Source organism: Chiroxiphia lanceolata, chromosome 2 (genome assembly GCF_009829145.1).
Source record: "Chiroxiphia lanceolata isolate bChiLan1 chromosome 2, bChiLan1.pri, whole genome shotgun sequence".
NCBI classification, from domain to species: domain Eukaryota; kingdom Metazoa; phylum Chordata; class Aves; order Passeriformes; family Pipridae; genus Chiroxiphia; species Chiroxiphia lanceolata.
The window spans coordinates 24,543,565-24,558,000 of record NC_045638.1 but is presented as its reverse complement, the minus strand read 5'-3'; the positions used below and the strand labels follow the sequence as shown (position 1 = coordinate 24,558,000).

At 36.7% G+C, this 14,436-nt stretch overlaps 1 protein-coding gene across 4 annotated transcripts in view; it reads right to left on the bottom strand.

Annotated features, from left to right (window-relative positions):
* Nucleotides 1-14,436, bottom strand: part of MYO16 (myosin XVI) — a 363,225-nt gene that overhangs the window by 52,753 nt on the left and 296,036 nt on the right. For all 4 annotated transcript variants that reach the window (XM_032679459.1, XM_032679458.1, XM_032679457.1 and 1 more), the window contains exons 29-30: nucleotides 4,818-4,914; nucleotides 122-368 (exon numbers count right to left, since the gene is read on the bottom strand). In XM_032679459.1, the coding sequence (XP_032535350.1) occupies nucleotides 122-368; nucleotides 4,818-4,914 (344 nt within the window). The remainder of the gene's footprint in view (nucleotides 1-121; nucleotides 369-4,817; nucleotides 4,915-14,436) is intronic.

Below are 14,436 nucleotides of genomic sequence, written 5' to 3'. Positions count from 1 at the left end.
GCTTGAGTATATTATCCTCTTGCAATTCCTCGGTCATTTCTATGGTCTTCTAAGCAGACCAAGAAATTCCAAAAACTGAAGAGACACATTAAGTTTTTACAGCAGGTGTTTCTCATCTTACCTTTTGTGGCCTTCTTCTGGCCTATTTCTAGCCTCTGACTTTTCCCTGTGGTAAGCAGCATTCATCTCGTTGCGGAGACGGTCATTTTCCCGGGCAATGTCAGCAGCATTTTGAATAACCAAGGCGTCGTATGTTTTCAATCCCATATCCTCAGCGTTCTGCAAGAAGCTTTTGATTGAGGTGACCTCTTGCTGTTTGATGCTCATCTTCTGTAGCAAGCGCTGGCGAGCTAGAAATCCTCTGACAACTACCACAGCAGAAGGAGAAAATATGGACCAATGAAAGGCAACTAATTGGTGAATAACTTAATATTACTGCATGTTCTACTGTAAATATGAGCAAGTCAAGTTAAGTCAATGTCTTATACAAAGACTAAAAGAAATATGACAGCATATAAATAACATAGTAAAATGGAACTCTTTCTCTTTTCTGCTGCCAGTGCTTAAAACAAAGTAGTGACAGTAAATTCATAAATTTGACCTATCACAACTCAAAATGTTTACTTTCAGTGAATGTTATTTTTTATTATGTTACAGATTGTGAAACCATACATTTATATTGCAAAGGTTTGTTTCAAAATAAAAGCTTGGATAAATGAATTGCATTGAATGCAGTAGCAATTAAATGATAGTTTGCTTTTGGTAGCTTTGAAAAAATGTTTTAAATATTTCAGTGTACTTAAAATCCCATCAAAACCAACAAGAGATTTTTTCGTTTGACTTAAAGACCTTTCATTGCTCATTTCCTTTCAGCAAAAACAATTAGATTAATTTAATGCAAATTTCTCAAATGTATCTGTCACATCATGTCTGCATTTTTCAGTTTAAAATTTTCATCTACATTACATCAGCTTCATGTATCTATTAGACCTGTTCTTCACACTCTGTCAGCATTATCCTGGGAAACAATTTTTGTGGATCTCCTATAATAGCTTTCTGTACAACTTTCCAAATCCCACCCAACCTGAATATCACCTAGTCCCCTGGATTTTCAGAAGTACACAGCTGATTAGAAAGCTGCGGGGACCTCCATGACCATGATGAATTCAGCGCCATTTTAATCACTGCACCTGCAACAGGTGATACTAATATTCTCAGAGCGTATTTTTTAGCTTAGAAGGAAGACACAAGCTAATTGAAGGTACTGTATTTGTGTGATTGGGGTTTTTTTAAGTTCCACAAGATCGTGTTTCTTTCCAGGTCTAGAACCACTCCTGTGTACCTCACAAGGAAGAACCTGTTTAAGAATTATTTGCCTTTTGCCTTAAATACTGTTGGTTTTCAGTACATCAATTTACATGTATCCAAACCAGGTCAAACTTCATCATTGCTTATTACAGTTCCTCTGAATCTGTTTAACTGAAAGTTTTTCATAAGTGAAGTTAGCAGGCAATAGCCTGCTTATGATGTTTGTTTGAGTTTGGGGAAAAATACTGAAAATGTTAATATTAAGATTGCAAGATAAAAGATTTGTTAAAATTCATTAGGTCTTTTGAACTATGTAATTAAATTGAGATTTGGGAACACTGAAGAACATTAAATAAGAAAGAGTCAAGCTGAAATAATCTAAAGGAAAATGTCAACAGAGAAAGATACAACTAGTCTTCTATGAATATAAGATGCTATTGAATAAAATAAACAGCTAAAGCATAGGGTAATGTAAGGTATTTTCTGTCGCCTTCTACGTTCTTGTTTAGATACTAAAAATAAGATTTTTTTAGAGATGCTCAGTGTCCAGCTGATGAGATAAAAGAAAGGTTAACGTTAACACACTAATACTGGTTCTATACAAAGTTCACTGTGTTTGAAAGTATTCAAGTTTAGGTACTTTGAAATAATTTATAATAGGAAGCTTTGAAGGTTTACACTTTTTAATCACAACCACCCATGCCATTTTCAATTCCTTTACTCATGTTCCATAAAATCTGACTTCTTTAAACCCTGAAACAGTAATGCACTTACCCAATTTAGTTGAAAAGGAAATTAATAGAACAGTTATTTGTTGAGAATTTTATGACAGTATTCACACTGGATATACATGTGAGTCTGAATCCAAATGTTGCTGTTGTGAAAAAATGAATATATGCATAGACTATTATCAGAGTTCATTACTCAAAACACAAAAATTTCAAAAGAGTATAATAATAAAAAAAATTCTTTTTCCTAAATTATTCTCTTTAAACCTATCTGCTGCAGAGTAGACAGCGTATTTTACTTTGGAAGAAAGTCTCTATTTTGAAGTAACAGAGCTCTGTGTGTATGTGTTTTCTTTTACCACCAAGGTTGGTTAGGACAAAGAAATACAGAGATCAGCCCTCTGGTAGAATGGTCAGCAGGGATAAATGAGTGGTATAGAACAGCCTGCTAAAATGGCCTAGTAAAATCAGATCCAGTAGAGCTAGTTCTAATATTTAGACACTGTATAGCTACTCTAAATTATGCACTTTCATCAAAATCAAGATGTTTTGAAAAAACATTCAACAAAGCTTTGTCAGGAAGGGTTTGCAGACAGACATCCCACTTTTGCACACATTTCCAGGTTTTTCATTAAAAGGTGGACATTTCTCCACATTTCCTTCCCTATGAGAACATTTGAAAGATTTTTGTCATCAGTTCAATATGGAAAACCCCCACAATTTTATAACCTAAAAAAAACTGCTGTGAAATGAAATTGTCATCTCCTAGACCTTTACTGCTCAGTTTCATCTACTATTGTATGGGTACTCGGTACTATGATTGTCTTCTGAACTTGCTCCTCATTTATGTAGATCTAAATGAATTCTCACTTATGCAAATTAAAATAATTGAGGTTAGCACCCACAGGGCAGAAAAATATCTACTTCTTTAGAGTTCATCTAAGGATAAGGATTAGAATAATCAAAATTCAAGTAGACCATGAATTTGGGTTATGAGAGAAATGAATTAACTATTGTGTATACAATGTATTAAAGTTAATTCCTCATCTACATGAATTCTGATGGAAGAACTTCAGCATGACTGACTTTCCTACAGATACAATTTTCACAGTGATTCAGGTCAAAATGTACCAAATGTAGTTCTTATAACTGTGAAAAAAATATGAAAAAGTCTCTGAACTCACAGATCCATTTTTAAATAAAAAGTGTTTCTACACATACTTTCACGTTTGTTTGACCCCTTTCTTTGCCTGTGTAAGATATATTTCACAAAAAAGACTTATCTGGTTTGTTTTGGTTTGTTTTTTTTCCCCCAAATTTAGGGGAAGGGATTGCTAGTTAGACTGAATTAAAAAGAGTTGGAACCTGTTTGCAAAGGGTAGTTTATTTCATGAGCTAATGCCACTCCTTACTCATCCAAGTTTCTGATTTTCTCAGGTTTCCCAGATCATAAAAAGCATGTAGATGAGCCATAGCTTTGAAAAAAAGCTTTGAACACATAATTTTTGTGAAAATGACTTTTCAAGTTACCCTAACTGGGGAGGGCTAGAAGCAAAACCGAGAAAAATATTTTGAGAGGAGCTAAAAAGACCTATTATCTTCATTCTTCAGGCAGGGTTTGGCAGTCTGTTCTCTTACCTCTGCAAAACATCAACATATCTGAGGATGTTTTAAATTTTGGTGTAGGGTTATATTGAAGCACTCTGCTTGCAAATTTGACACTGAAAGGTAGATATTTCCCTTCTTTGATAAGTCAGCATGAGAAGGGAAAGAGGACAAACCATTATTGCTTTTCAAAATGCACAGATACAACAGGGTAATTTGCATTAAAAAATCAGGCCCAAGTTATAAACTCAGCTGAACTGTGGCCTCTGTTACCTGTCATTCTTCACATTCGTTCCTGAACTATTTTTATTTCACTTCCTTCAGGTTGTCTCTTTGTTTCCTTTTTTTTCACTACATGCTCACAGTGAAGAACAGGGAGTTAAAATGAAAGGAGTTTATATTTCTTAAGTCTGCAATATTATATAACTGACAAACCCCCCCCTCCCCGAGAAAAGACTTTGTCTTTTAAATTCCTTTATATAGGTGAAAATGGGAACTGTAGCACACATCAATCAATTAGATAAATAACGAATTGTATGAAGGAAGCTTCTTCAAACAAAGTAACATTCACATTTTCAGCAGTTGAGATTTTAATAGAAAATGGAACATAAGTAAGTGAAAATCAGGAGGCAGTCGATAGCACCTCCTTTTAAAAACATGCCAAAAAACGGCAGTGAGACCTTAGTAAAAATGCAGCATAAAAGGGAAAAAAATGCCTAAACATAAAAAAACCTAGCAGTCAAATATAAAAGCTGCAAGAAAAGGGGAAAAATAAAGACAATTAAACATACTAAATTATTAGCTTGGTATTTACTGTCAATATATTTGAAAATATTGCAATTTCCTGTCATGGTTAAAATATTTGACTTGCAATGATAAGTTAAAGGTGATATTAATGCCTTGAAAAAGCACTGAGCATACTTTAAACAGAACCTCTAAGTTCAAATTACAGTGAACAGTTTGTCATAAAACTATGTTTGACAGACAGAAAGTGTAAGCATCACCAATGTTAATATCATCTCAAAAAATCTGTATAAGTAGTTAGCTGGAAATATGTCTGTAGGCAAATGTATAAAATACAGCAGCTATTCAAGGGGGAGAAAATCTTTTTGTTACACAACATTCTGCTCAGTGTATGAAGTGACACCTGAGAAATACTTGTTCTGTAATTGTTACCTTTTTGGCAGGTTATAATTTTCTTCTGAAGCTGAAGGCACAAATCGTTGAGATGGTCAGCTTGCCAGTACTTAAGAAACACTTTTCGGACTCCTATCTAGAACAGAAACAGCAGGAAAATCTTTATCATCAGTAAAAAAGGCAGCATCACTTGGTTGAATAAAAGAAAGAAAGGATGTATTGGAAAGGATGGGCAAGCTGTCAGACATATAGTTCCACTTGAGTTCCAAAAGCATCCAGAACAAATACTACAATCTTTAAGTTAAATATAGGTTGGGGAAAAATAAAGCATTCTGAATCTAATTATGCTAATGTGTTAGAGAACATAATACAACATAAAGTTTAGCCTTTATAAAGCGGAGGGGTGTGTGAATGGAGAAAGGTGACAAGACATAAACCCACATGGAGCAGGAAATGGTAACAGCTGCCATTTGGGGAACAGGAAGAATTTAATGGAAGTTGAAGGATGGGAGAAACTCACTGCCATTAGTGACAATGTTTCCTAATGTCCAGTAAAATTACTAATCCTAGTTCCCAGTCTTGCCTGCTGAAGTTGTGCTGTGGGTCTCTGTCCTAGTTAGAACAGCTGGGATCGATTCATCACTGGATGGGTGTAGCCCAAAACTGTGTATTCTATAGCCTTCCATGCCATTTCCCAGAAACTGTTGTCAATAGAGGCCTGCGAAATAGGAAGATGTTCCTGTCCTCATACCCTTTTATGGAATTCCCCGCTCTGAGGGAAGGACTGAGCATTCCTGCCTGAACTGGAGAATATATAAACTTGGAGTTTCGGAACCTTTTTTACCACTCGTGGGATCCAGAGGAAGACTACAGCTCACCGCTCTCAACCAGACTGCAGCTCACCGCTCTCAACCGGACTGAGACCACCACCCTCAACTGGACTGCAATCACTACTTTTGACCAGACTGCAACAGCTCTCCCACCAGCAGGTTTTTCCCCTCTCCCTTTACTTTGGACTCAGGGGAGGCATAAGGAACACCACTTTGTTCATGCCCCAGGATGCTGGGTTATACATTTGGGTTTTGTGGGTTAAGACCAATTGTTTGTCTGTATAATCGTACTTATTGTATTATTTTATTAAATTGTTATTCTGACTTATAATCTCTCTTTTGAGTTGAGTTCATTTCCCCTGCTGGTTAACTTTTAAACCAGTACACTCTCCTTTTAGTATCAAGGCAAAGCAGTCAGAAGGATTCATTTGTGAAATATAATCTCCTAAGTATTGATTGAGTGTATGATCGTATTCAGGGGTTGTGTAGTAGCTTGGTTTAATTCATCTAGTTCTTGAAAGAACAATCATTAGATGTGAAAGAACAATCATTAGATGCTCTTGCCCTCTTACAGACAAGTTTAGCTAATTAGATCAAGAGAAAACACTTTTCTTTTGATACCTTTTGAACACACTGAAACAATACTTTAAAATTCTTTTCTGTATCATCTTCAAAAGCATTCCTTTCTAATAGTCTTAAAAAAATCCAAACCACCTACAACCTAGAAAATCTAAACCCAGTAAGTAACTGGAAAAAAAAAGATAAACAATAAAACCATTTTCTTCTCAGAAATTCTGTAGAAGAAACTTTCCTCCAAATCTTAGAAATAAAAGGACCAATAACAGAGAACTGTGCTACCCAGTGAAGATTCTAGCTTTTACTTAACTATTACTTTTGTATGGCTAATAGGCATACTGTTTAATTAATATGAATCTGGTTGAAATTGCGGAAATTCATTCCAACTTTGCTTGTTTTCACTCACTTGTGTTCAGCTCACTGAACCACCCTGTTTTGTTTTTTAGTTTAGATCTGGGAAACAGGTATCAGCAGACTTATTTGCACAGCTTTTCAAATAACTGTTTTTAATCTAAACACTGTCACATGTATATCCTGATAATGTTGAACTACAGAAAGCCAGGACATATATATAATATCTAAACTCCACTAACAAAATTCAGAAATGATTGGGGCACATTTTTGTCCCTTGGCTTCCCCTCTCTCTACTCCAGAGAGAAATCATTTTGAATCAAAGGTTTAAAGAAGTCTGTAATTTTGAAGTTTGAGCTGACAGACAATGATATTGCAACTGTTAGCCTTTTAGTTAAAATCAGATGCACTCAAATGGAAAAATTGGAATGATTTCTCTATTTTTTTTCTGTTAGCATCTCTTTTCCCAATGCAATAGTCCCTTTTGAATTATAGCAAAGTGTGTGGAGGCAAGGAGATAAAACCCCACATTTTACTTGTCTTGTCATCATATAAACTCAAAAATAGGGAATAGGCTTCCTTTGCATGGTGGAAAATGCCTGGAACAGCTATTTTAGAAAACTGTGCAGCTACAAAAATCATAGAATCATAGAACAGTCTGGGTTGGAGGATCATCTAGTTCCAAGCCCTCTGCTATGGGCTGGGACACACAGTAGTTTAACTTAGGTATCCCAGAGTCACTTCTCTATTCAGACTATCTGTTCTGGAATAAACATTGTGCTTGTAAATTGGAGTTATTATTCCAGAACAATATTAATTTTCCTAGATCCTGCTTCTGTGTAGCAACAATGGTAGATACTCTAGTAAAATGATGTCTTCATATTTATTTAATAGATTATCTTGGGTCATGCTTTCCAATTTTTAACTCATGTTCATGTGAGGCAATCTCAAGGAGATCTAGTTGTGCTCTCATTCTCTGCTCTTAGGGACATACTCTCATCCTCATTTTCTTGACCAGTGACTTCCAACAAAAGTTTTACTTTTTTTCCTGTGCTTTCAAAATTCTCTATTTGCCTGATTATCTTAGCACTCTGACCTTCTCTTACATCTACTCTGGAATCTGCTTCTTTCCCATGCCATGCTAAAGTTCCTTGGGAATCTTTCCCTTTGTCCCCTTATTTATCAAAAAACTCTAAGAAACAGTGCTCAACCACTTTCTTCTCCAGTTTAAATTTGCTTCTTTTACAAATCTAATCTTGTATCATGAACAAGAAACTTTTCATGTTTTCCTAGCAAACCACTTATTTTTTCTCCAGACTTCCCAGAAAGTATTCTACTTTTGTGCCTTCAACTTTCTTCCAGGACACTGTGACTCTTCCCATTACATATACTCTGTCACTAAACCCTTTGAATTGTGTAAGAACTGCTCATCAAACAATTATTTTTCCATCCATCTTGATAAACCACATATAGACCTTGCCTTCTTACTAGCTTTGACTACTAAAGTCTTCATCTTCTTGCTTAAATCCAGAATTCTTCTGTAAGAATAACTGAATTACTATTCATATGGGTAACTGAAATTATCATGTGGTTATTATAAATACTATTTTATCTGAGCAACTCTCAGACAACCAAAGCCTGAACACAGGCTTAATAAAATTATATTCCTCTAGTCTGATTACATTTTCTTTTTATACTCCATTTTTCCTTTCCACAAACCGTTCACATCACATAGGAGTCTTTTTTTTTTTTTCACCTCTGTCTCTGGCCTATGCCAAATCAATCATTTTTTCCTCGTTTCTGCCCTTTACCCTTCATTACTTGTGTGCTTGCTTCTCCCCTTACTAGAGTAATATTATAGTACTCTGACAGTAGAAAAGGGGATCAAAAATTGCATTTTCAAACCTTAAAAAAGCCTTGATTACTAGCAATGCCCATGGCAAAATTAACAACCCCATTCTCAGTCAGTATCATGACTGACACACAACTAAAACATTTAGTTGCAATTTATTTTGCACTGTGCAGTCACAAAATCACAGTCAAGACAATTGCTGAAGCTTATGGTCAGTTTAGATACAAGTGTCTGGCATTGTAGAGTCATAAAGCTACCTAAGGGGCATGCAAAGCATTACTGCTCTTTCCTTTCATCCCACACCCTATGAACAATACAAATGGAGTTACTCCAGCATCACTTGTGCTATGAACTTCATTAGTAGGAGCCAGCTACAATTTTTAAGTGAATGAAGAAATGCAAAATGTCAATACAAATCCATTTTTACATTCAGATAAAAGCTATTTATAGATTTTACATCATTTGCCAGGTCTACAGAGAGCAGAGCTCTAGACGGAAGCATGTATAGCAGAAACTCCTATAACACATTTGATTATGTTAGTAGTGCTGGAGATGTGTGTTGCTTAGTCTTTGAGCTAAATCTGATACTCTCTAAAGCTGACCAAGAACAAGCTAGTCTCACTGCCCTCTGTACAGTTCTGGTGTTCAGTGAAAGCAATAATGCTGAAAAATGTTGGAATTTCACATGTCACATATCAAACCAGGTTTTGAGACTGCCACCTGTCTTCATTCTGGTCTTTTCTCTAATCACAAAATGTTTTCTGCTTGCCTAGGGAAAAAAGGTACAAATATTCTTCCACTAAATCACCCATTTTTCAACACTTTCTGGACTACAGAGAGCTTTCATCTGAGACTGAAATGTCATTCAGACTCCTGTAAAAGTAAACCATCTGTGAATTACAGTCATAGTTATTTTAATTAGAAAAGCATTAGGGTTTTAAATGTTATTTTTCAAAATGACACATTTTTTAAAGATTAAGTAAAATTGTCATTGATGACTACCAAAGCTTCAATTACTGCTACAGGCGTCCTTTTTTTTTTTTTTTCCTGGAAGGAAGGAGAAAGAATGGGAGGGAGCTGTTCTTTCTCTTTCTTCTTTTTCTTTTCTTTTTTTTTTTGTCTTTAATTTTACAGAAAAGGTGTAGGATGCAGAAGTACAGACATTCAAAACTATGGAATGGATGCTGAGATGGTGTGTAGGTGGCATGGAGGCAGTATTAGCTCATACTTAATAGGTGTCAAGGGAATCTGTAAAGCTGTTCTTTAGTTTAAAAAAGGCAGTTTGTGGGAGTGCTGTGTGTTTCTGGCAGTACTTTCAAAATAGCTACCTACAAAAGACAGAGAACTATAATCTAATGATATTTTACACAATGACACACATTTTCAGAGTGCATTAATGAAATGTAGAAAAAAGTCTTTAAACTATTGTAAAATGTGTCTTCTTGCAGTGTACGTGTCTGCAAAAATACAACGACAAACACATTTACAGGGCACTGCTCTTTAAGGACTGAAATGTTATTTTTAAAGGCTGACTCTCTGCTCTATTTGTTAGCTTTTCTTCATATGTTTTAAGAGTCCTCCTTGGTCTCTGCAATCTAGTGACCTTGCACTGTGGTACATACTGAATAACCCTACATTTTAGCATAGATTATATATGGCCTTAACATAAAGTATATGAGTAGTTCAGCATTCATGCAAATGACACCAGGTGTTTATGTAAGCACTTGTCAGGACCTGGACTTTAGGGAGAAAAACTGTCATTTAGCTCTTCGGAAAAGGGCAAAAAAATGGTCATTCCTTTTCCAAAAACTGTACAAACATCACAGTTCATCACACGTGTGAGGCAACAAGAAGAACTGCCTCACAGGAAAGGAAGCGATCAGGAAATATAACATGCATGTAAGAAACACTCAGTGGAGGAAACCTGAGCCCAGTTTTATCTCATGGGATCTCGGTATTTACTGGACCTATCATTCCAGTTTTCAAAATTCTAGAAGTAGACATAGCACCAAAATGTGGTGGTACAACCTCCTCCCCAGGCCTGCTCTACGATCTCATTCCTAACTTGAGCCTACCCACCCATTCATGACACAAAAGAAATCATATGAAAGTCTCTTTTGGCACGATCTGAGAAATACAGGAAGCAGGCACCAGGGACAGCAATGGCACAGGAAGTAAACCCTGAGGTGGAGACTGGAAAACCAATCCCAAACAAGGGATGAAGACTGGGACCAAATATGAAGCAAAGTATCTATAAAAGTAAAAATAAATAAAGTGAGGAAAACAAGATAAAAGTGTCAAAAGAGATAGAAGGGTGGGGATGGGGGGAGAGGGAGATAGAAAAGAGAGGAGATATGGAATCCAGATTTGAGCTGCAAAAGATATCAGAAAGAAAATAAAGAGTTAGTAAGACTAGTAATCATAAGCAAAACCTGAAAGGTGGATGGAGAGAGGGAAGAATATATTCTAGAGGGGAAAAATAGAAATAAGGAGCAAAAATTGAGCTTTGTGTTAAAAAAATGAGAGCTTGTGAGCATTCTGAGATCATAGTGAACCATCCATCCTATTCTCTGGCTGAGGGAATAGGATGGACTTATGTGGCACAAAGCCACTGAAAAAGCTTGTGTGCAGTGGCTGATCCAGGTCAGTCTTTTGGTAGTACTGGTGAGGTCCAAACTCACTGTCTGGCAATTTCTGCTACTCATAAAATATTTCCAATATATAATGGAGTGATACAATGAAACAAAAATATATGGGACAATATAATTTTACTGACATAATTCGAAGTATGAAGGAAAAATAGACACTAGTATTTCAATAATTTACTGTTAGTCAGGAAATCCCTTTAGGATTTCTTTTAATTGCCTAAAAAAGCAAAAAAAGACTTTTAAAGTAAGATATTCAAAACAAACAGGAAATTGACTCCCAGCACAGTTAAAATTACTAAATGACAAATGAATGAACTGGTGTACAATTTATGAGCACTAAAGTTTTCCTACTTGAGAAAAAAAAAGAGGAAAGAATCCCTTATATATGAGATTGCTTGTAAAGTACTCTAGTAATTCAGCCTATCAGGTACAAAATAATTCATATAGTGTGACCACTTTAATTTTAAGCCAAAATAAATAGTTCTGTTTAAAAAATAACTTAAAAGACTCTCTTAACTAAGCATAACATTTGCATATGTATGATTTCATATACTTATGCTCATTTCTCCAATTTAATCATATGCCACTTATGTTTTACATTCTGCTATTTAATCTCAAATATAGTTTTCCCAAAAAGGACTCCACTATGCTAATATTGTATATTAATACATTGCAATTGAAAAAAATGAAAGACAGCTCTATTAATAAATGAAACACCCGTAGATCAGTAGTGAAATACGGTTCTCTCATTAACTTGTAAGAACTGTGGATCAGACTTTGTTTTCCCTCTGCAGTTCTAGAAGTGCTAGAAGAATTTAAAATCTCTAGATGGACTTCTGGGATTTCTCTTTATTGAGGGTTTATTCTCTGCTTTAACCTTCTTGACTGGAAGTTTAATAATACAGCTCCACACTGGCAAGGTTCATTTATCCAGAACCACTGCAGGCTCCTGAAGAAACTTCAGCAGTGTCTGTAGTTGTAAAAATGTGAACAGGCACTAATATCTCATGCAACTACCTGATGCTGATTTGGAGCTTCATAAAGACATTCTGACTAACTCTCCTGTACTGCTTATTTCATACCTGATGAATCTTTGGATCACCCCACTGAAAACTTAAGACTTGTCTTACTCTTTGCAAAGTGAGTGATCTCTTGTGCTCAGAATTCAAGGCTACTGATAGGAAGGAATCATTGTGGGTTAGAAGAGGCAGGTTAAAAATTGGAAGACAAAACTTTTATTTAAGGATTGCTATCTTTTCACCAGACAAGCATTTCTAGCAATCAAAGGCTGAAAGATTCAGTGAAGTCTGACCTTTGCAGTGCTCATATTTAACAGCTGTGCTGGATAGCAAGAGCAAATTAAATCGATGTTTTGGTTTTTGTATGGTACAAGTTGTTTGCATTTCAGCAAGTTCCATCTGAAGTAACTGAGAAGGGTTAATTGCAGACCACTGACCTTAGCTAAACAAAATGCAGAGCTCCAAGTTTTGATGTGAAAGCTCAGTAAGCTTTGAGCTAACTCTTTTTTATTGAATTTATATTTGCAAGCTTAACAGTGAGAGGAATGATAATCCAAACAAATGAAAGTTTCCTTATGTCAGTAGAAAGAGCCAAGGACTGTTTGTGCTCTGTACTTCTCCCAAAGCATGAAAATGTTTGCAAGTTAAGTCATGCTATTGGGATGGTAGGTTTTGCTTAGCTAATGCATCACTGCATGACAATAAATGAACACAACACTGAAAATGTGGATTTCCTAATATAAAGACCTTCAGATGTTCTGGGGGGCAGGAGATTCTTCTGCTTTACATGAACCAGCCAGTACTTCCACTCAATTTAACTCTTAAGTTACTAAATATCATCTGTCTCCTTCTAACATTAACAGCAAAACTCACTGACTTCACCACTGACTTTCACTCTGCCTGGTGTAGGAATGGTTTGTCTTGATTTAGAATCTGATTTTTTCTTACATCGGATGTGCTTAGAAGTCACAGCAAGTAGCCAGACTTGTGATCAAGTATATGTTTAAGCTGAAAGAATACCCTGTCTAGGCTGCACAGAGAGTCAGGATGCAAAAACTGCCTTTCATTAGTAGCTTTGCACTTTCATAATTCCAGTAGTTAAGCTAACTGCATGACTGAAACTGCATGTAATGTCAGTTTCAATGAAACAGCTATTTTATTGTCCCAGTTTAGTTACCTCCAGTGCAGTTTACCCAAGGACAACATTTCACAAAGCTACCAACACTTCCATCCCTATGTAATGAAAGATAAACTGGCAGGGAAAAAGACCAGCCTGGCTTAATAGGGAGTTCTTGTTGGAACTCAGAGGAAAAAAAGAGTTTATGATCTTTGGAAGAAGGGTCAGGCAACTCAGGAAGAGTACATGATAGTTGCTAGGTCATGTAGAGAGAAAATCAGAAAGGCAAAAGCTCAACTAGAATTCAATCAGGTCATGCTGGGAAAGATAAAAAAATTGTTTCTATAAATACATTAACAACAAAAAGAGGGCCAAGGAAAATCTCCATCCTTTATTGGATGCGAAGAGAAAAAGGCTGAGGTACTTAATGCCTTCTTTGTCTCAGTCTTCAACAGTAAAAACAGTTATCTTCAGGGCAATCAGCCCCCTGAGCTGGTAGACAGGATCAGCAAACAGAATGGACCAGGAGGAAGCAGTTAGTGATCTGCTGAGCCACTCAGATGCTCACAAGTCTATGGGACCAGAAGGGATCCATCCTAGAGTGATAAGGGAGCTGGCAGAAGAGCTCAGTGAGCTGCTCTCCATCATTTATCAACAGTCCCAGTTAACCAGGAAGGTCCCAGATGACTGAAGGTTAGCCAATGTGATGTTCATGCACAGGAAGAGCTGGAAGGAGGATCTGAGGAACTACAGGACTGTCAGCTTGACCTTGGTGCCAGGGAAGGTTATGGAACAGATCATCTTGAGTGCTATCATGCAGCACATACAGGACAATCAGGGGATCAGCCAGCCTGGGTTTAGGAAAGGCAGGCCCTGCTTGACTAACCTCATAAAAGGTGACCCACTTTTTTGACCAGATGATTCACCTAGTGGATGACGGAAAGGCTGTTGTCCATCTGGACTTTAGTAAAGCCTTTGCTACTATCTCCCATAGCATTACCCTGGAAAAGCTGGAAGCCAATCGCCTGGACAGGTGTACTCTTTGCTGGGTTAAAAACTGGCTGGATGGCTGGGCCCAGAGAGCGGTAGTGAATGTGGCTGGTGTCACATCCAGTTGGCACCTGGTCACTAGTGGGGTTCCCCAAGGCTCAGTACTGGGGTCAGTCCTGTTTAATATCTTTTGGATTGAGTCACCCTCAGTAAGTTTGCAGATGACAAGTTGGGTGGGAGTATTGGTCTGCTGGAGAGCAGGAAGGTTCTGCAGA